The 22,791-nt window shown below is 49.2% G+C and overlaps 1 protein-coding gene across 3 annotated transcripts in view; it reads left to right on the top strand.

The window, feature by feature from the left end:
* Positions 1-22,791, top strand: part of RNF213 (ring finger protein 213) — a 111,684-nt gene that overhangs the window by 10,345 nt on the left and 78,548 nt on the right. For all 3 annotated transcript variants that reach the window (XM_089901578.1, XM_022589405.2, XM_089901579.1), the window contains 7 exons: positions 4,732-4,881; positions 14,066-14,590; positions 14,870-14,992; positions 15,578-15,753; positions 16,307-16,465; positions 16,799-17,001; positions 21,904-22,187. In XM_089901578.1, the coding sequence (XP_089757704.1) occupies positions 4,732-4,881; positions 14,066-14,590; positions 14,870-14,992; positions 15,578-15,753; positions 16,307-16,465; positions 16,799-17,001; positions 21,904-22,187 (1,620 nt within the window). The remainder of the gene's footprint in view (positions 1-4,731; positions 4,882-14,065; positions 14,591-14,869; positions 14,993-15,577; positions 15,754-16,306; positions 16,466-16,798; positions 17,002-21,903; positions 22,188-22,791) is intronic.

Below are 22,791 nucleotides of genomic sequence, written 5' to 3'. Positions count from 1 at the left end.
CTGGGCTGTGCCAGAGCCGCCCCTTCTGTGCCTGATTCATCGCAGGGTCTCTGGTTTCCCATCCCCCTTCCTTTTCCTCCCACCATATACCCAGCACATCGTGTCTCCCAGATGCTGTGCTTGGGCTGGGGCTGGGTGCCTGAGCTTCTGCCACGTGGGTATCTGGCTCTTCTCTGGGCGTTTTGCATGGACCATGCAGTCCATAAGGTGCCTCCAGGCTCTGAGGAAAGGGGGGTGCTCGGGAAATGCCACCAGTTACCCAGATGTTCTTCCTTGAAGGGGAAGCCAAGCTGTCTGCTCTCCTTGTAAGTGTCAGACCCCGAGAGAGCGTCTCCTGAGTAAGTGACCAGGCTGGAGCCCAGGCGAGGCTTGCAGAGAGTTACCTGGGCAGATTCAGGGAGAATGATGGGGGAGAGCTCCCCACGCTGAAGTCTAGCCTGTCCAGATGCAGACAGCCGGGTCTGTTCCCAGGTTTCTTACAGGACTGGGAGGGACATTGTCTCTCTGCCTGGTAGGGGCTGGTTTCTTGTCTGGTCCTCAGTTGTTCTTTGTGGTCAGACAGTGTGGGAGGTACTGCAGCTGGCAGTGTTGCAGCCCTTTGTGAGTATGTGTGTGCATGCATGTGTGAGCAAATGTGTGTGCATAGTAAATGTGTGTGCACTCGTATGAGAATGCATGTGTGGTATATGCGTGTGTGTGAGTGTGTGGGGTAGTTGTGATGTGTATATGTGAGTGTATCCTTCCCCTTGGACAGTAATCCTGTCCAAAGCAGGATGGCCAGCTCCCATCCTGGGCCCCGTCAGACACTGAAATTTGGGGTAAACGTTTTTTTTTTTTTTTAATAAATTTATTTATTTATTTTTGGCTGCGTTGGGTCTTCGTTGCTGTGTGCAGACGTTCTCTAGTTGCAGTGATGGGGTCTACTCTTTGTTGCGGTGCGCGGGCTTCTCATTGCAGTGGTTTCTCTTGTGGAGCACGGGCTCTAGGCATGGGGCTTCAGTAGTTGTGGTGTGTGGGCTCAGTAGTTGTGGCACACAGACTCAGTGTTGTGGCATGTGGGCTCTAGAGTGCAGGCTCAGCAGTTGTGGCGCACGGACTTAGTTGCTCCATGGCATGTGGGGTCTTCCCAGATCAGGGTTCGAACCTGTGTCCCCTGCATTGGCAGGTGTATTCTTAACCGCTGTGCCACCAGGGAAGTCCCTTGGGTACACTCTTAAAGTGAGTATCAAGAAACACACACCATTAGGAAGTAAGTGTATGACACTGTGATTGAAAATGGTATTGAGCCCAGCAGGATTAGGGCTTTTTTTTTTAACCTTGACTGAGTAAGTTTAAGCTTCTCTTGGAAGAAAAAATGAGCAGGAATAACCAAGAAAATTTTTAAAAAGAAAAGCCTTGAGTGGGACTTGATGTATTAGATGAACAAAAACATGTTTCAAAGCCAGTCATTAAAACAGCGAATCTTGGGGCTTCCCTGGTGGCGCAGTGGTTGAGAGTCCGCCTGCCGATGCAGGGGACACGGGTTCGTGCCCCAGTCCGGGAAGATCCCACATGCCCTGGAGCAGCTGCGCCCGTGAGCCATGGCGTCCGGAGCCTGTGCTCCGCAATGGGAGAGACCACAACAGTGAGAGGCCCGCGTACCGCAAAAAAAAAAAAAAAAAAAAAACAGTGAATCTTGGGAGGAGTCAATATACCCGAATAGCTAATCCAGAAACAAACCCTAATGTGTATAAAAACAGTTGGGGAAAATATACATAAATATTTATCTGACCCATGGATGGGGAAAGATTTTCTAGTAATTAAAGCAAAGGTGAAAAATACAAATAAAAGATTGGTATATGTGACTCCAGAAAAAGTCTTAAAAGAATTAAAAACCTCATATCATGAGTACAAATGAAGGGCAGACAGTTTAGGAAAAATACGTATTTACGTATTTGTATGTACATAAAAAGATTTGTATTTACATAACATTTTTTTTTAGCAAAGAGTGAGTTGCCTCAATATGTCAAAAGCTCTTCGAAATCAAGTAGAAAACAGTAACCAATCCAATAGAAAGATGGGCCAACAATTGATATAGTCCACAATAGAGAAGATAGAAATGGCCATTAAACGTTTAACTGTCCCACCTCTGAATCAAACACTCAAAAGAGCTGCAAGGTTTTATATTAAACCTATCAAACGAACAAATTGACTAAAAGTCAGCATTTGCAGCGATGGGGCAGTTTTCTCCCTGCAGGTGAGAGTAATGTGTTGGGACCCCCTGTGAGGCAGGTGCCCCCTGCTCTTCTGCTTCTCTACTGTCATTGTCAGAAAATAACCTCAGGCATGTGAGATTTCATTTGAAGATTTTATCACAGCCTTAGTGTTTTATGGCCAAATGTTGGAGTCCACCTGAATATTCCACCCTGGGGAGTGTCATTTGTATCATCCTTATGGCAGAAAGTACTGTGGCTTCCAACTGTTATTTCTGTCAAAGGTTAAAGATATGAAGGAATTCTTGTAATCAAATCGGATAGATAAATAAAAAGATAAAGGACAATGAATAGTAGAGTGATATCAGCAAAAATGCCAGAGAAGGGAACTCCGAGGGCCTGTCCCCTCAGAGAAACACCCCAGTAAGTGAGAACTGTAAGAATAAACTTTACTGGAACTCTGGAAAGTAGTCTGAGGTTTGCAGTAACCAAGTGAGCGCAGAATCAAGAAAAAGGGGCTTAACCTGGTAGGAGAGCTTTGTGGTGCCGTAGCTCAACCTTAACTCAGCCGTGCCCTCCTCTCCTGCGTGCTGGTGGTCTGAGGATGACAGCCTCGTTCTGATGTTCTGCTGTGGGCTCCCCGTTCCGGAGGGGGCCGAGCAGACCTGTCCCCAAGGAAGTATGTTGTGACCTGTCTGGGAGTTCCCAGAAGGAATAACACAGGGCACTTGCCTTTTTTACACCTGACTCGGAATTAACTCTCTAAGGGTGGAAAAGCAGCTGTGCAGAGGGTGTTCCTCAAAAGCACTGAAGGCAGATGGAAAGGTGCTACCTGCGCTCCCCCCACCCCGGGTGGAAGGTTCCAGCTGGGGTCACCAGCAGATGTGCTGGAAGCCTGGGGTGAAAAGCCTGAGAAGAAGGTTCCTCTGGGGAATAAGATTTTGAAACAGCTACCAGGATTGGTGAGGAATCTGGAGAAAGCCACGCAGGTGCCCGGAGCTCACCCAGAGGCTGGGTACGGGGTTCCTCCTGGTGGGACGAGAATGATGGAGTTACATGGAAGTGATGGTCATACAGTACTAAATGCCACTGAGTTGTGCACTTTAAAGTGGTTAACTTTAGGTTATGTTATGATCTTCACCTCGATATAAGAAAACTGTGTAATATTGTCATAGAAGGGGATTTAAAAACAAAAGCCTGAATGCACACTTACCCACACAGGAGAAGCCAGATGCAGTGAACACAGGAACGCTGGGGGGTTGTCTGGTGATTAGCTCCTGAGGGCTTCTGTGACTGTTGCCAGTCCCTGCAGTGACCTTATATAATCCTAGTAGACAGTGGCGTGTGTGTGGTCGGAAGGGCCTGTGGGCGAGGCCGTGATGTTCTAACAGTGGTGGGATGACATGCGGGGGACCAAGGGAAAAGGCCAGAACCAGGACCCGGACCACTTGGTCTCATCCCCAGCCGCTGAGTGAGTGAGCCCTTCACCCGGCTGTCGTGCGGTGGGTGCAGGGGTGTTGGGGTTACAGGCCGTGGGGAGCACCTGTCCCTACCTGCCCTTCCTGTGGTGGCCCTTTGGTGCTGACTGACAGGGCAGCTTTGGTGGTTCTTGCTTCCAAATGGATTCTTTCTCCCCTTGGGACAGCTTCCCCCGCCCTGTGAGGAAGAGGGGCACAGGATGGAGCCCAGAGAGTTGGGTTGAAGGCGCCTACTGACCCTGTGGTTCCTTCCAGTGTCACCTCGGTCCCCATCGTCGGCTTCCTTCTGGGAGGGGATGGAGCCAGCCTGGGTACCTGGCGCTGACTGGGGTGGGCTTTGCGCCTGGGCCACCCATGTGCTCTGACCCGTCTCACCCACTGGGCCTTTGCAAGTACCCCTCGGAGAACTCCCCTTCCCTTTCCACGCTGACTGCCTGCCCTCCCCAACACTCGGTCAGAGGCTCGTGGTCTTTCCCCTTGTCCGTCCCTGAGGGTAGTGCCAGCCATGAGGCCCCCATGTGGGAGGCCCAGGTACCCTCCCCTGACCTGCACCCAAGGGGAATGGCACAGGACTGGCTCTGTGCTGCCGGGGGTGTGCCATCCAGAGGGGTTGGGCACTGCCCTGCGTGCCCCCCGTCCCCGAGAGCCCCCTCGAGGCCTGGCCTCAGGTGCTGGGCTGCCTGCTCCTCCAGGAGTGTCCCCGCAGCTGCATCTGTGTGGAAGCACCGGCCTAGGCATTGTGATGGAGCTTAGGGAACCAGGGCCTGGGCCTGCTTGCATGGGAGGTCCGGTGTGCCAAGGCTTACAGGCACCAGCTCTAGCATGGGGCAGCTTGCCTGCATGGATTTGCTCTGCCTGCCACCTGCAGGACCCTTTCTTGGGTTCCCTACAGCCGGAACCCTGTGCCTGCTGAGCCTGGACGCCCCGGGGGCTGGGGGGCTGGTTTAGTCCTCACTCGAGAGCATCTCTCTGCCTGGGCCTGAGTTAGGGGTCCCTTAGGTCCTGATGGAGCGGGGCCTGTGGTCACCCTGTCCTGTCTGAAGGGGGTCATGTTTCAACAGGAAGTTGCGTCAGAGGGTTTTGTAGATGCGGCAGGCGGTGCATCCACATCCGATGAGCTGGAGGCTGCTAGTTACTCTGCCTGCAAAAGAAGAAAAGAGGATGCAACCCCGTTTGAGGTCCCTGACGCGTGCTCTTCAGACTCTGAGCAGGTAGTTTGCATAAATAGTGGCACACGATGCCTCCCGCCGAGGCTTGCATGAAACTGAGCCCCACACCTTCTCTGATGCTGAGGATGGCTGGTGGGGAGGTGCTTTTCACTCCTACCTGGGCTGGTCTAGGAAGGAGCCATGCCTTTAGGTGTCAGCTCTTGTGACTCTGAGGATGTTCTGCTAACATTAAATTTCAGCTTTATTGTATGTGGCGCCCTACCCCACTTTTCCATCCATCTTTTAATTTCTTGTGCAGCTATCTTCTTTGGTTCCTGGGAAAACTTACCCCGAAAGCCCCACAGGCCATACAGATTCTCTTCATGGAAAAGAGCAGCGGGGGCCTGGGTTTTCCGTGGGAGCTGGGACCAGTCTGGTGGGAGTCAAAGGCCGAGCCTCTGCTGGGGCTTAGAGAAAACCCCCAGTCTCTGCAACTGCCAGCGCCTGAGGTTCTGGGCTCGTGTTCTGAACCCCGGTTGTGCAGAGGAAGCCGCTAAATTTAGTCTCTGGTTTCTGGAAGTTCAAATCCTGACTTCTTTCATTTTCTATGGCATTTGTGAGTCTTGCAGATTTCACGAATAATATCAAAAGTGAAACTAGCTAATATATATAATGGAAGTATTTTTGCTTATGAGGAAAAGCAATGAGGCTTCAGACATTGAAGAGTGATGTTTGTGGTGTTTAACTGTCAGTCTTTTACAGAGTGGTGACTTTCCCTGAGTAAGATGGCCATTGATTCATTTAACAAAGATTTATTTGAGCAGCTGCTGCCTGTGGGGCACTGGGTGCTCGGTGTGAGGGGGAAGCATGTAAACCAGGTGTGGTCTTGCCTCTGGGCTTGGGTCTGTTGGTTAGTTAAGAACAGAAGCACCTTGGGAATTCCCTGGCCATCTAGTGGTTAGGACTTGGTGCTTTCACCTCCTGGGGCCGGACTTCAGTCCCTGGTTGGGGAACTAAGATCCCACAAGCCATGTGGCACAGCCAAAAACAAAAACAAAAAAAGCAAAAGCACCTTGTAGGGCTTCCCTGGTGGCGCAGTGGTTGAGAGTCCGCCTGCCGATGCAAGGGACATGGGTTCGTGCCCCGGTCCGGGAGGATCCCACATGCTGCAGAGCGGCTGGGCCCGTGAGCCATGGCCGCTGAGCCTGCGCGTCTGGAGCCTGTGCTCCGCAACGGGAGAGGCCACAACAGTGAGAGGCCCGCGTACCACAAAAAAAAAAAAAAAAAAAAAGCACCTTGTAAATACAGCGGACATCAGGGTGCGAGCACTAACAGAAAATGGGGGTGGGTGGGTGGAGAACCCCTTCATGATCTACACAAACAGGAAAACCAAACTGCAAATAGATTTTCCCAGAAGGAAGGTTTAATATCGTAAAGATGTCAGTTCTCTCCTCAGATGTATACATCCAATTAGCCAATTAATGTGTAAAAGTCGTATTGTTCCCAGTGGGTCTGTTTTTGCTTTTGTTTTTGTTTTTGTTTTGAAATAGATAAAAGACTCTAAAGTCCATCTAGAGTATAAATTGGCAAGAGTTCCTATGAAGAATGTAGAAAAGTAGAACAATAAATGGGAGATTTGACATCAAAATGTATCATAAGCTATAAACATAGCAACATAACATCCTAATGGAGTAACAGAGACCCATCAGGGAGGGTTGACGTAGAACATCCAGACGCAGATGTGAGCATTTATGGCAGTTGAGTACGTGATAAAGGTGGCATCATGTATCAGAGAGTAAAGTTGTGTTAAGTAAGGGGTGTTTGAACCGTGGCTCACCATTTGGAAAAAACGGTTCTTTACTCATACTAAACACTAAAATATATACCAGCTTGGTTGATCATGTTAAAGTAAAATACACCCTAAAAGTTCTTGTAAATATAGGTGACTATTTATAAAATTATATAGATATTCCTAAGGCTCACCAAAACAACCCCTTAAATGCTGATAGGGGCACAAAAATATTCCAGATTCTGAGTTAGAGGGGACCATTCAGCAATAACGTGGAAAAGCAGATGGCTAGAAAACATTTGCAACATGTGACAAAGGGTTCACGACTGGAATACCTAATCAATTCTCTCAAAGAAATAAGACATCCACGCACTAACAGAACAATGGGTGAAGGACATAAAAGGCAGTTCCCAGGAGAAAGAGATAAGTGGGCAGCAAATGTGGGATAGTTCTCCTGGAGGGGTGATCAGAGGAGAGCACATGCCCACCGCCCAGAGGCTGCCCTGTTGCCTCTCAGATGGGTGGGGTTTGGTTTTATTTATTTACATATTTTATTGTTATTTTTCAAATTGAAGTATAGTTGATTTGCAGTGTTTCAGGTGTACAGCAAAGTGATTCAGTTATGTATATATTACATATATAGATTCTTTTTAAGAATCTTTTCCATTATAGGTTATTACAAGGTATTGACTATATTCCCTTTGCTGTATAATAGGTCCTTGTTGTTTATCTATTTTATATATAGTAGTGTGTATCTGTTAATCCCAAATTCCTAATTTATCCCTCCCCCACATTTCCCTTTTGATAACCATATTTGTTTTTATGTCTGTGAGTCTATTTCTGTTTTGTAAATAAGTTCATTGGTATCATGTTTTTAGATTCCAGGGTTTTGGTTATATTAAAAAGAGGGTTTGGGCTGGTGGCTGCCACCACAGGTGTGGTGACATCCACCAGTCTGCTCTTGGGGGCTGGGGTGTGGTCTGGGGTCCGTGTGATGGGCTGCTATCGTGTCACCCTTTCTCCCAATGGTTGTCTTCCAGGAACTGGGTCACGTCCCTCCAGGGGTCCGTCTTGCATTTACTGCCATCTTTACACAGCTGCACCTCCCAGGCCCTCCTGGTTCCGCGGGGTCGCCTAGCTCACTGTGGTGTGTGCTTCCTTGTTCTTTCCCTGCTGACAGCGCCCTTCCTTCTAGAAGGCAGACCTGACCCATGTTCCCTGGGGAGGGCGGCTGGCACCTGTTCATGAGGTCAGAAACCTCCCACCAACTTCTGTGATGCCCAGAAGGCATCTGGTCACACATGTGTCACAGAGGGATCCTCCCGTACTGTGCCATGAATGATACAGGAGCCCTGAGGATGCTGTGGCCCAAGCATATCTACCAGAGCCTGACATCTTATGCACCAAAGCTGTTAGAACATGATTACCTAGACTTATTTGGGGCTTCTGTAAAAAGGAAACACCCTACTCGGAAGTTTGAGTATTTTAACCATTAGAAATCTTTTGGTTGCAAATAATTGAAACCCAGCTCTGGTTAATTAATACAATAAAGGGAATCTGTCACTCATGTAACTGAGAAATCCTCAGGTAGACCTAGCTGCATGCGAGGTTTAATCTGGGCACCTAGATGATATTCCCAAAGTCCGGGTATCTCTCTGTGTCTTTGCACTGCCTTTCTCATGTCAGTTAGCTCCTTGGCCTCTCAGAAGCAGTCTCCATCACTGTGGACCCTTCCACAGTTATCCACTTCCCACTGCATCATTCAGGGGACAAGAGAATGCCTCCTTCGGGGGCTTCCAGAGAAGGAAGAGGAAGCGTCTCTTTCCCAGGGGAAGCTCTCCTCAAACCTCAGTGGCTGTGATTGGAATACATACCCATCCCTGAAGCAGTCACTGTGGCCAGGGTGGTATGCTGACCCTGCAGCTGGAGTAGAGTTAATCCTGCTTGAGCCACTTGGCTGAGAATGGGAGGTTCAGGGGACCATTTCCTGGAGTGGGGGAGTGGGAGCAGGACGCCAGGCAGCTGGCGGTACAGGGATGGTCCAAGCACCTCTCCAAGGCTCCAGAACTGGTCCAGTCAGGCTTCCTCAGCACATCCAGTAATCGTGTTGTTCCCTTAGTAGAGATTCTTGTTGGACTTTTTCCTGATGGACCCTCACTTCCTCCTCGGCACTCCCTGCTATGGAGTCTTAGTTCCCTTTTGCAGTTGGCTAGCGTCTAATTGAGAGGCCAGCCCTGGTCCTAATGATACCACTGGTTGGGATAGGTCAGGCTGGGGGTCAACCTGATCTTTCTAGTTCTCATCCCAGTTTCTTTTCTCTTGCTGATTCTGCAAAGCCCACCTTATGTTTGTAGACAGACCCCCCACCCCGCTCCCCCCACTAAAGCACCGCCCACGTGTGTCATCCCAGTTCTACAAAAGTGGAAACTGAAGCTGAGAAAGGTTACTTGGGTCTGGAGACGGTGGGAAGGAAGGCTGCAGAGCGGGAGCTTGGGCAGTGCCTGCTTACTAGAAGGAAGTGCTTGATCAGGTGCCAGGTGGAAAGGTGACACTCTCCTCAGCCCTGCCGTCCTCCCTGAATTGGCAAAGCACTTGCTGTTGAAACCACACTCCTCGGATTGGACTCGAACCCAGCTGCACCTCAGATTGGGCCTTGAACCCACGATCCCTGACTTAGGAGGGGACTCGAACCCACTGTCTTTTAATTGAAACTGCTCACCTGGTCTTGGGGCTTAATGAAACTCAGGTTCTTTTGTCTCATCATAGAGATAATTCAGCATGAGGCAAAGCGATAGACAAAGAGTGAGTTTGTTAGCATAGGACACTTGTGACAGATACAAGTGGGCAGGCAAGGGAGTGCAGCCCCAAGAACAAAGAGGGCTACATTTTTATAACCAGAGAAAAAGTGGGGAGGGGAGAAGACCACCTTCTTCCTCATTTTTGGGTAGACATCAAGGCTTACATCATTAGTTCCTCCTTTGACCCTATATATGGTCTAACAGGGACAATCATGGCACTTTTTAAATCATATATGTGTTAGCAAAAGGGTGGTAACATACACTAAAATATTGTAATTCATCTAAGGTTTCAGTATAGTGTCCTCTTTCACCTAGTTTCTTTCCCCCCCTCACCTATGCTCCCGTCTTGACTACATTCAGAAATGCTACTCTTTGGGGACCATTAACTCCCTGACTTCAAGTAACAAGACCAAGACCCCGTGTCTATTGTCTTGTGCTTTAACTATCAGGACCTGTGGCTTGAGTGTGCCTGGTGCTTGGATGCGCCTGGTCTTCCTTCAAGGTAGCGCAGATTATTGCTAGGTTGCTGGATTCTTTTCTTGAGTGGTCATTGGCCTGCAACAGCTTCCTAAGCTCCCTTAAAATTCCTTTTCTGTCTTTAATGCCCTAGTGGGATTTCTAAACTAACTTTAATTATTCTACTCTCTCCCTGTCACTATCAGTGCAGGTGAAGGCAGAGGACCCCTGGGAATTGGGGCAGAGCTAGTGGGCCCATTTAGCCTCCAACACGTCAGCTTTTGTCAAGCGGCTTCACTGACTTTCTGTCCAACAAGTCAGTGTTCCCACCTGTCACCCCCGCATCCTGCTATAGGTACCATTTCAGGGTCCGCAGCACCACCCTTCTGTGTGCTCCTGACCCAGCACTCAGGTGAGTGAATGAGGCTGGCCTGCCTTCCCCCAGACTGGGGTCTCCTCTCTGCCCACCCTGTATGGGAGGCCTTTGTTCTTTTGATGGAAAAACAAACTGATGCTCATTAAAAAATCAGAGGTGTATTCTGACCAAACCCCCCCCCCCTCAAGAAGTAGCAAACTGTTGTTTTTTTCTAATTAATTCTCTTTGGGCAGGAATAGGAATAGCCTTTATGTATGCATATAGAGCTGGCGCAGTGTAGCTTTTTTTTTTTTTATAATGTTGTACATTCTTTTTTTATATATTTATTTATGGCTGCATTGTTGCTGCGCGCGGGCTTTCTCTAGTTGTGGTGAGCGGGGGCTACTCTTTGTTGCGGTGCACGGTCTTCTCCTTGTAGTGCTTCTCTTATTGTGGAGCATGGTCTCTAGGCACGCAGGCTTCAGTAGTTGTGGCCCATGGGCTTAGTTGCTCCACGGCATGTGGGATCTTCCCCGACCAGGGCTTGAACCTATGTCCCCTGCATTGGCAGGCAGATTTCTTAACCACTGTATCACCAGGGAACCTCCCGCAGCATAGCTTTTGAACTGAGGTATAATTGGTATTGAGTGAAATGCACAGGTCTTCAGGGCGGAGCCCCCTAGATGTTCTGCTGTGTGTACAGCTTCGTCACCCCCACCAGATCCAGAGACAGGACATTGCAGTCCCCCAGAAAGCTCGGTAGCATCCCTTCCAAGTCAATAAACTCTTCATTTAAAAAATGTTTTAATTAAATATTATGCCCACTATAAAGGGTATGTATAACATAAATGCAGGATTAACGAAGTGAATACTCACCCCCTACCATCCATTGTAAACATGGGCAACTATTGGGGTCTCCTCCCAACCGCCCCCATCCGCTGCCAACATCCAGAGGTTGTGACCCAGGTCTGTGCATGCATTCCCAATCAGCAGTGTTTAGTTTTAGTGTGCATATTCCTGACTAATGTGGTCAAAATGACAGACCGCAAGAATTAGGAATACATAAATTTGTAACAAGTATCATACATATAAACTTGATTTTTGTCAAGGAAAATTTTAGACTTTAGCCTCGAGCCTTGCTATATGTCAGGCGTGCCAGCAGCCTGAGATCTGCCAACATCCCAGTCCTGTCTATAGACCCATGAGGGGGCCGGGCACTCACGTGCCCCCGTAGACGTGTGTTGAGAGAACTCTAAGTCACCTGTGCAAAATCTAAATCTTATTCTAAGGGTTTTGAAGAAGCTTATATAAAGAACAGTTAAATAAGGATAAGAAAAGGAGAAAGCAAGGTAAAGGGGAGAAAGGCAAATTGGAAATCAGAAGTCAAAACCTTTTGTTCTTGAATCTGATCACAGAGCCGACTGAGGGGTGTGGGGTCCCAGGGAGAGAGGAAACGTGCTGGTGCTACAGGGAAACACGGGACTTTCCAAGGAATTTATTTAATGAGACAGAAGTGATTAGGCACCTATAGGGGGTCAAGGATTGTTCTGGACACTATGGAGGCAGCAGTGAAGAAAACAAGGACTTCCTTCCTGGAGGGGAGAGAAAATAAAGACATATTTAGTTGACAGTGGCTAAGGAGGGAAATAAAGCAGATGCGGGGCTGTGAAGGTTTGCTTTCCTACTGAGGGTGTCTGGGTGGTCTGCTGAGGGGTGTGGGGCAGAGGACGAAGTGAAGGAGGTGTCTGGGGAAAGACAAAACCTGAGGCAGGAGGCGCCCTGCTCGTATAACTGGTGATGACACGAGAGGTCAGTGGTACTTACGGATTCCAGGAGGGGGGCCACGTCCACAGGGCCCCACGGGAGGGAGAAGGAGCAAGGGGAGAACGTGGCCCAGAGTCTGCCTTGTGGGGAAAGGCAGGCAGGTTCGAGCAGGTTTAGGTTTGGCTGGTTTGAATACTCTTTGTGGGCTCTGGGTTATAGGGTTGTCTAGCTGTCCTGTACTTGGCCCTGCGGTGATTTAGGGCAGGGAATGTTGGCTTGGAGGGAGAGTTTGATAAAGGAGGTGGGCGGCAGGGCTCCGTGTTAGTTGGTTTGCAGATGAAAGATCTGCTCAGATCTTTCATCTGCTCAGAGAGATCCCTCTCTCTGGGAATTAGCTAGCCCTGGGAGGGGCAGTCTCTCCAGGATTAGCAAGGCCCCCGCAAATGCCAGAGCATCCTGAAATAAAGAAAGTAAAAAACAGGATTAATACTGGAGGCCAGGGGATGAGGTTAGCAGGCAGTGAGGGCCAGTCCTGCAGGGTCTTCCGGCCACACGTACGCTTTGATTCTGGATGGGCAAGTCAGCACATGAGGCAGCCTGTGGCTTTGGCCACCTTCAGACGTGTAGGACCCGGGAATCTTTGCCGAATGGATGAAACTGGCTCCTCGGCCTTTGGTGGCTTTCAGACTCAACCTGCGCCTCTTCCCTGGGAAGCCTGCGAGTCCTTCCAACATGCTAAAACCGTTTGTTTTTAGTCTTTCTCTCCTACTAAACCATCAGCTTCATAGGGGAGGAACGTGTCTTACTTTCTTGTTCCATGCACTTAGGACAACGTTCCAGGTTCCTTGGTAAATCAGTGTAGAACTAAGCGACTTGATTTAAGCCAGCCTCACGCTGAAAAAGGAGGAGATTCTGCAAAGGGCTTGGGGCTGTGGGGTCCGCACACAGCTTTCTGCTGGTCTGACCTGTGGTTCCCAGTGAGGTTTCATGTCAGGACCACCAGGAAAGCTAATGGAGATGCTGGTGCCCGTGCCCCCAGGCCAGTCAGATCAGTCGGGTGCCTGGGGTAGGGAGCTGCTTGGTTCTCGTGCTCACAGAGCAGGCCTGGTCTGGCAGCAGCACCATGGAAATGTAGAACCTTGGATCCTCCAGACGTGCTGAGTCACCATCAGTATGTTGGCAAAATCTTCAGAGATCTGTACGCCCTGGAAGCTGGGGAAGTGACTGCCTCGAATGACCTTTCTTAAGCCTCTTTCTACTGCGATGTTAGCAGGGGTCAGTGTCAGGCTGGGAAATTGCCATCCAGGGTGGCCTGTGTGTCGTGTTGCTTGTTTCGAGCGGGTGGGCACGAAGTTTGGTCAGGATTCTTGGAGAAAATCTGGAAGCTGACCCAGAGCAAGGCTGCCCGACTCCACGTGCAGAGAAACCCCGAGGCCTTCCGTCTCCCTCTCCCGGGGACTCAGCCCAGGCATGATTACTAGCACTTAATGAACCAATGAATACTTGCTCCAGAGCAGGATCCCCAAGCGTGCAGGGCATCCAGCCCCATGGGGTCCTCAAAGGGTCCTGCCACACCTGCTTCTCACAGGCTCCATCTCTGATTCTGAAGTTGAGGATTCTTCCCTTTGAGCAAGGATCTCAGGCAGAGGCGTAACTTGCCCGTGCAGGTGCAGGAAGGAACTACTTAGACTTCTGTTCATTTTTCCGTCTCTATTTTGTACATAATACGTATATGGAGTATAATGTGTGGGGACTGTACCTGCTTTCTAACATTTGAAAGCCATCCTTAAAGGATGTCCCATGGGAAGGAATTCCATGTGAGGGTCTCAGCTTGGATTGGACAGAACGAAGCATGTGACCATCACTGCTCCCCACTTGTCCCTCCCCTCTGTTCACCACTCCCATTCACTTTGTGTCTCAATTTCATTCTTTCCAAGGTAAAGAAATGGTAGATTTAACAGATGTAAGGTGGTTTGGTCGAGCTACACTTGACGTACTTCAGAAATTGAAAGGAAATTGGAGGAAAACATTGGTGAGAGTATAGTAAACCTGAGAAATAACATGAGTGTCTCTTTTTCTGTTTAGAGGAAAGGGAGAAAAAGGAGAAAAAGGAAGAAAAGGAATCAGAATGCTTCCACGTCTGCAGAGTTGGATCCCTTGTCCTCATCCCTCTTGGGCCCCTGTAGTCTGAGTTCGCTTGCAAACCCTGAGCTCCTGGACACAGCCCCACCCCAAAGTCCAGCTCAGCAGGGTGGTCCCACCCACCAGACAAGCCAGCCCCCAAGTGTGGGCAAGACGCCGCTGGAGGCTGTGGGCCGCCCTCTGCAGGGCCAGGTTGCAAGAGGAGTAGAAGCAGCTACGGACACCGAGTCTCTGAGCAGCCCGGTACCCCAGGACCAGACTCTGGAAGGAGGCTTCCCGGAAGGGAAGGACCACCACTCCCCGAACCCCTCCAAGGGCAAAGGCCTCCCCACTTCTGCCAGTGAAGGCCCTCCTAGGGAGAGAGATGCTATTCAGGAGCTCCCACTGCCTGAGCCAAAGGGGGACCACTCCAGGCCCGGGAAAGAGCCGTGGGCCACTGGGCAGCAGGCCAGGGCCCCTGCCTCTGGGGTGAGTTGTTAGAGGAGTGACGACCGGGGTTGGCCTGCTATGTCTCGACACCTTGCTGTGCAGTGCGGTTCTGACAGCACTTCACTGTCTGGGAAGGGTGTCCGCTGGCACTTGCTCCCTGGGAAGGGGGGCTGTGGAAGGGGCTGCCCTTCCACCCCGAGCTGCTGACCCCTGTCACTGGGCTGGTGGCATATACTTACCCTTATGCCACTGAGTCAGAGTTTCCCTGTCCATTTTGTTCTGTTGGCCCTGATGTTTTGGGGTCTTTATTTCTTCCAGGCAAGTGTTGCTGCAGCTGAGCCAGCTGGTGCAGGGAAAAGAGTTGGGAAAGAAGTTAAAAATCAGACTGAGAAAATGAAACAGCCTCCCACAAGTGTCCCTGCTTCCCGAGACAACCACCAGGTAAAGCGTCTCGTTCCGACCTGGTCGGCTTTCCAGGAAGCCGTCCCCGTCCTTGCTGTCTGTCCCATGGACTGCTCCTTTTGGCCCCGTTCCTTCCACAGCTCAATTTAATCATTTGGTGAATATGTGTTAGGTGCTGGGAGTGCAGCCTAACATTTGAAATGAGACCAGCTCCTGCCTTTTGGAGCTCACATTCTAGTGGGGAGAAAGAGAAAGTGAAGTCAGGCTGTGAGAACTGCCGCGGAGAGAAGTAGGGCGAGGGGCTGGGGTGTTGGAGGTGGGTGCCAGGCAAGGCCTTCCAAGGAGATCTGAAAGAGTGACAGGCGAGTCGCATGGCTGTCTGGGGACGTGCAAAGGCCCCCAGGTAGAGTGTGGTGGACCTGTTTAGGGAGCAGCAGGAAAGAGGGGCCGTTGACAACGGTGCAGAGAGGAGTCCTGGGAGGCTGTGGTAGGTGGACCAGAAGGCATTCGAAGGTTCTGAGCAGGGAAGGAATGTGACCACTCTGGCGGCTATGAGAAGCATTCCCTGTTGGGGGCAAATGTGGAGGCTGGTCATCAAGATTGGGGTTTGGGTGCTTGTTCCAGGAAGCTGCAACCAAGGACCAGATGGGTGTTTCTGGAGGAAAAGCAGGTGAAAATGAGAAGGCCAAGCCGAAGGACCCGAAGAAGCCAGAGGGGAATAACAGAAATAATGCAGCCACTGTGAAAAATGAGAGGGAGCAAAGGAGCCAGAGGGAGAGCGCACACAGAGCTAAGGAGTGGTGGGTGTGACCCGGCTCGGGACGGCACAGGCCTGGTCCCCACCCTGAGCGGGGGCTGGAAGGGGCCATGTCACCCCAGAGGAGATTCCCACCTTGCCCTCTTGTTGAGTCTTGGGGGAAAGGGGAACACTCAGGAGGTAGGCAGTGGAGGGGCACCTGTCCCAATTCCTTGCTCAGGTGAAATGCTCTGTAATATGGTCCCTGGGGTCCCTGAGGCAGCACGGGCCTTACAGAAGTCAGGAGAGAGGCTGTCACGTCCCAGAGTACTCAGCCACCCCCTCCTGCCACAGCCCTCAGCCCCTCGGAGCTGGGCAGAGATCACCACCACCCCCACCGCGCCCACTGTCCTCCTCCACTGTAGAGGGAGAGCCGAGGGCACCCACACAGCAGACAGCCTGTCTGAAGTGTGGACGCTCTTGCACTTTGTTGGGGTGTGTCTTAGTGCACAGCCAAGAAACAAGGATCCTGTGTGCACACGTGTGCCTGTGTGTGTGTGCAGAGAGGTAGACTGATCCAGATATAACCGGTGTTTTCCTCCGTGGCTTTCCCCCAGCCCACTGAGCTCCTTGGAAGGAATCACGGTGTACTTCCATGCAATCATTTCAGAACATTTCCAGTTCAACCCCAGGCAACACAAAGTGTTTGTCAGGGGCGGAGAAGAATTTGGGAAGCCCGGATGGAATCATGATGTCTGCGAGATGTACTACACCAAGTGAGTATATCCCAGTAGGCCTGTAAGGAAATGTACAGAACATCCAGTCTTTGAAATATATTGAAATCATAATTTTTATCAAGTTGATTAATCCTTAGAACTTTGGGAAGATGAATATTTCAAACAACTCTTCCCTATAATGCACCTCTTTGTCATACTTCACCTTGGCCCGTTTTCTGTCTCTGCATGAAAACCATGCCTTGTTCCGGAAACGTCCTCTTGGTCAGCATCGATTTATAGCTCTGGGTCTGCACTCCGTGCTGTGTTTGAGAAGAATGAAGATTTCTGGGAGAGGATTTTTGGATAACAGGCTGGTGTCCTGTTTATTCACAGAGACCTACATGAGAACGGGTCCCTCGTTGAAGGCAGCACCATCATTTCTAAGCAGCACCTGGATAAGCCCATTCCATACAAGTACGTCCTCTGGCGAGGCAAGGGCCCTGTGGAGTATGAGTTCATCTACAAATGTCAGCAGAAGGAAGGCGAGCACGTGAACCGCTGTCTCCATGTGAAATCTTCCCTTCTGGGCTCGGGAGGTAAGCCTCAGGCTGGGCTCCTGATTGGAGCTCAGAAGGCTGGACGTTACTCCTGGGGATCAAAGGCTTTCCTTGGCCCGTGTGGGTCCTCTTTGCTTGGCATTGGCTCTGCCCTACCCCCCAGCTCTATGTTTCATAAACCTGAGCTTGGAAACATGTTTCTGATCAGGTTGGCTTAACCACTCACAAGAGTAAACAAGGGAAAGGATTTTTACTAAGGGAAAGGAGAGAAGATAGAGCCGCTGGGAAGTAAAGGGACTGGGGCCTAGAGGGGCAGCAGTGAGCAGGGGCAAGGGCAAGGGAAACAGGGCTGCCAGGACCACAAGCCCTTCCCAGATTTCCAAATGGCGACTGTGAATAAGACATCCAGCAGAAGCCATCAAGGGCTGGATCCACTGCCCCCTGCTGTCTGTTGTAAGTGTCACTCTTCTATTTTCTTTTTTTCACTTTATTGTTTCTCTTTCTTTCTCTTGTCTGTTATCTAATTCTTTTTTCTGTGCTCTGTTTTCTACTCGCTGTATTCAGTGTGTGTGGTGTTTGTGTGTGTGTCCAGTGTGCGTGTGTATTTGTGTGTGTGTGTACATGTGCATGTGTTCTATATAGAGAGTCTATATGGGTTCTACTTTTAGGAACTTGCTTAAATCTTCTTTGTGGCTGACTTCTTGGTCTGTCATAAATATTCCATGTATGCTCAGAAAGAATGGATAATCAATTTTGTGACTCAAAAGCTGTATGTATATCTATTAGATAAAGCCTGTTTAATATTAAAGTCCTTGTTTAAAAAGATCCATCTGTCAGCTTTTGAGAGAGATGTTCCAGTCTGTCACCAAGACCAGGTGCTTTGTTTATTTATTTATTTTTTTAATTATACTCATGACTTGTGTGGGTTAGGAGTTTGGATGGAGCACAGCAGGACTGGCTGGTTTCTGCTCTCTGACCTCTGGGACCTCAGCTAGGAAGGCCTGAAAGCTGGGAGTGATTTGCTGGCTGGGCCTTGGAATCATCTGGAGGGGTCTTTGCAGTTGATGCTGCCCGTGGCTGGGACCTCTGTTGGGCTGACAGCGATTGAAGTCAGTGGGGCAGGTGCTTGGTCATTTTGAACTGGCCCAAAGAGACAGAGAAGAAACTAGAGTCATGCTCTCTTCTTAAATGTGCCCAAGTGTTGACTCGATCGCCTCCAAAAGACTCTATTCTGCATGGGCTGACCAAAGAACAGAGCCCTGCGGTACTTTCTGGTTTTTCCCTGTACTTGCTGGATGATCCAAACTGGCTGTTTCCATGCTTGAGGTGACCCCTCATCAGACAAGAGCTGATGCTGATCTAATCTTGCCGGAGGAGGTGGTAGTGATTTGGGATAGCAGGTCCCATTTGCTCTTATTTAAGAAGCACTGCCTTAGTCACTTCAGATTTTATCTGGCTGGGTCCTGGTACTTAAGCTGTCAAACCAGATAGAGATGCGCTTTTCAACACAGAGACAATCATTTTAAAGTCCATTAAAAAGATTTTCTTTCCCTTCCTTCCTTCCTTCCTTCCTTCCTTCCTTTCTTTCTCTCTCTCTCTCTCTCTCTCTCTCTCTCTCTTTCATTGAAGTATAGTTAGCTGTTGTGTTAGTTTCAGGTGTACAGCAAAGTGATTCAGTTATATATATATATATTTTCAGATTATTTTCCATTATAGCTTATTATAAGATATTGAATATAGTTTCCTGTGCTGTACAGTAAATCCTTGTTGCTTATCTATTTTATATGCAGTAGTGTATATCTCTTAATCCTATACTCCTAACTTATCCTTTTCCCCCTCACTTTCTCCTTTGGTAACCATGTTTGTTTACTTTGTCTGTGAGTCTGTTTCTGTTTTGTAAATAAATTCATTTGTATTATCTTTTCGATTCCACATACAAGTGATATCGTATAATATTCTTCTTTCTCTGTCTGACTTACTTCACTTAATATGATAATCTCTAGGTCCATCCACTTGCTGCCTATGGCAATATTTCGTTCTTTTTTAATGGCCGAGTAATATTCCATCACACACACACACACACATATATAATGTTTTCTTTATCCATTCATCTGTTGATGGACACTTAGGTTACTTTCATGTCTTGGCTATTGTAAATAATGCTGCAGTGAACGTTGGTGTGCATGTATCTTTTCGAAATAGAGTTTTCATCTTTTCTGGATATGTGCCCAGGAGTGGGATTGCTGGATCATACGGTAGCTCTATTTTTAATTTTTTAAGGATCCTCCATACCATTTTCCATAGTGGCTGTACCAATTTACATTCCCATCAGCAGTGTAGGAGGGTTCCCTTTTCTCTACACCCTCTCCAGCATTTATCTGTAGACTTTTTGATGATGGCCATTCTGACCAGTGTGAGGTGATACCTTATTGTGGTTTCGATTTGCATTTCTCTAATAATTAGTGCTGTTGAGCATCTTTTCATGTGCCTGTTGGCCATCTGTATGTCTTCTTTGGATAAACGTCTGTTTAGGTCTTCTGCCCATTTTTTGATTGGGTTGTTTGTCTTTTGATATTGAGTTGTATGAGCTGTTTATCATTAAACAGATTTTTAGGTTGTAGAGTAACTCAGAATTGCCAGATTATTTTCAGATGCTTTTTTCTTAATCGTGATATTGTTCTAGTGTTTTTCAATAATTATACTTTGCAAGCTTTTTAAAAAAATGAATGTTAAAGCTTTTTCCTTATTGTTGCACGGGCACTTAAACTGCCTACTTCTTGGTGTGGGCCGTTCTATTTAGAGGCCCTGTTGGTAGGTTGACATTGGAGCTCCCTGGGAGATGGTACCCTGGTGAGTTGGGTTAAATCAGGAGTTTTAAGCAGTAAGGAGGTCAGTCATAGTTACCAATGGAAGGCCTAATGGGAGTGCCAGGGAGGGCCTTTGTTGGCTTCCGAGAGTCTGGAGGTCACTACTTGAGCCCAGGTGGGGAAGTGCCCCAGCCCCTGACATCATCAATGCAGGTGATTTGGGAGGAGTGTCTGGAAGGCACTCTTGTTGATTGAGAGAAGTTTTGTGCTTTGTTTTATTTGGTGTGGTGGTGGTTTATCTTAAATAAATGTAGTTTTCATCAGTCCCAATAAACAGAGAGAGAGATGACTTCCCTCCCCCCTCCCTCCTTCTAAGCCTCCTGTGAGTGCTCTCATTGGTAGAACCCACTGTGGCAAGGCGGGCAGAATGGAGGTTCTGGGCTCCAGCCCTGTGACATGGGGGAGACCCAGATGGCAGATATGTGTGCTGGTGGCAGAAACAGCCATCACGAGCACTCTATCCCTTCCAGTGCCTTTTTCCTTGTGCTGTGTTTTGCCTGAAACTGATTCTGCTGTGTCTGCATTCCTTGCCTACCCTCTTAGCCTCTCTGCTTTTGTCCCAACTCTTGCTGTTTGCTCTCAAGTTCAACTCTTGCAGCCCCGTCTCTGTTTCGCTGGACTGTTGTTGGTTTGTTTTTTTTTTTCTTTCCATCCATTCAATGTGATCATCATTTTTTTTTTTTTCTTTTGTCCGTGCCGCATGGCTTGCTGGATCTTAGTTCCCAGACTGGTAATCGAACCTGTGCCCCGTGCAGTGGAAACACGGAGTCCTAACCACTGGACCACCAGGGAATTCCCAATCTAATCATCTTTAATGGGTGAATTTAGCCCATTGGCATGAATTGAGACTGTCAGTGGAAGACTCAACTTTTGACAAATAATCATGTCTTTTCTCTCTACCTTGTTTCCTTGTTCTTTTTTGTACTTTTTCTAACTTTTGGATTTTCTTTCTCTTTTCTCTGGGGGTTTGGAACTTAAATATTTTATTTCTGCTAGTAGATTCTTCAAGACCAAGACCATTAATGTCCCTCCCTGTCCCACCATCCCGGCGTCGAGGGTATCCCATGCCCAGGACGTTGATTGGCACTCCCTTCACCTCCATAGCACTGGCCATCCCAGGCCAGCAGCTCTCACTCACCTTTTGTCTGGAAGAGCGTTTTTATAAAACCGAGAGAGAGCCATTGTGTCCCACACCATATGGAGCAGGAAAAGCTTCCACAGGAGGTGATGCCTGAGGTCAGATCCAAACAGTGATTCCAAGTTATCACTGGGAAGGGCCAGGATGGGGCAGGGATGGCTGAGTGGGGACTTCCAGCAAAGAGCAGACTGCACAGTGAGGAGAAGGAGGCCTGTTCAGAGGCTGGACTTCCTGATTTTCATGGCTGTTTTTATGCACTTGTGTTGCCTCTGGTGTCTTACTGACCTCTTTGCCTTCTAATTATTTGACAATTGATTTTCCTGGGTTTTCTAGGTCTGTACTCATATCATTTCAGCTGGTTATAAGAGCAGCCATGGGTTCAGCCCTTGCCCCATGTCAAGGGCTGTTTTGTCTGCCATGTGACCTGTACCGTCCTTCAGGGAGTGGGCACCACGGCTCCCAGGACAGAGGAAATGGGCACTTGCACCAAGTAACATACCAAAATGGTGCACAAGTGCTAGTGAGGGATGCAGTTTCAGTACGAAATTTTTGACCTCTGTGTGGTCATTTTCTAAGGAACTCATGTACCAATTGTGCTGAACCATCTAGTTCGACAAAGACATGTTTCAAGTATTTTCAGGGCAGCTGAATCGTGTGCCTCACTCAATTCACTGTAGGGTGTCCAGGTTACTTGTCCTAAACAGCCGTGCTCCACCCAGGGGCCAGGGCCCCTGTTGTTTATCTGTGGATGGATACCTGGATGGAGCAAGTGTTGGCTGCCTTCCGTTTACCACGTTCTGTGACGTTCCTGTCTTTCTTCCCTTCCTTGGCTCCTTCATCCTATTTCTTCTGGTCAAGATCAGCCTTCCAGGGTGGAGTGTCCAGGTCTAGTGGGTTTTGATGCTCCTAAGTATAACATTGCTCTTTTAATCTTAGACTGGCACCAGTACGATGATATAATTTGTAGGAGGCCCCCTGGGAAGTTTCAGAAATTGGTGGATTATCTAACAGATGGTACAAGGAAAAACTTGGTGAAAGGGAAGCAGATCGCGGCTGCGGTCATGCTGGACCGCATCTTCAGCATCCTTGAGACCTGGAATGCCATCAATTTAAAGAACTTTTTCACCCAGTTCCAGCAGTTTTATTCTGTCATTCGGGTGCCCATGATCTATGAAGGAGAAGAACAGCTGTGGAGCACTCTGCAGTACGAAGAGAAGGAGGTACCAGGTCTCAGGGGTGTCAGCAACAGCTCCCTTCTCTTCCTCCTGGGCACTCAGCATCACTCCACCTCCTAGTGGCCAGATGACCCCTAGAATCAGTGGACCAGGTGGATGGGGGCAGGATATTTCAGTCCCTTTTCTCCTAGTGCCGCCTCTAGGGAATTCTTTGCCCTCCCCATTTTCTTCCTCCTCCCACCTCCTCACCTGCCCCCCCCCACTGGTCCCACCTCCTCACCTGCCCCCCTCCCCCACTGGTCCCACCTCCTCACCTGCCCCCCTCCCCCACTGGTCTCACCTCCTCACCTGCCCCCCCCCACTGGTCCCACCTCCTCACCTGCCCCCCTCCACCACTGGTCCCACCCCCTCACCTGCCCTTCCCCTCCACCACAAGAAAGCTGGTGCCCTTCACTGCATCTCCACCTTCTCTGTGGTATGGCTTAGGCATTTTTGAGACAGACCTGGAGCCACACCTGAGATGACCAGTATATCCTTACAAGGCTCAGGACCCCCCACTTGATAGCCCCTCCATCATGCTGAGGCCTTTGGACGTACCAGTGGTGGCACCTCCCGAAGACCCAGGGCGAGGGGGATGCTCAGGGTTTAG

This window comes from Delphinapterus leucas, chromosome 19 (assembly GCF_059928025.1).
Source record: "Delphinapterus leucas isolate spDelLeu-1000000601 "Yukka" chromosome 19, BTC_Dleu_Yukka2, whole genome shotgun sequence".
In the NCBI taxonomy this organism is placed as follows: Eukaryota; Metazoa; Chordata; class Mammalia; order Artiodactyla; family Monodontidae; genus Delphinapterus; species Delphinapterus leucas.
The sequence above is the reverse complement of the archived record's forward strand: the minus strand, read 5'-3'. Positions and strand labels throughout refer to the sequence as shown.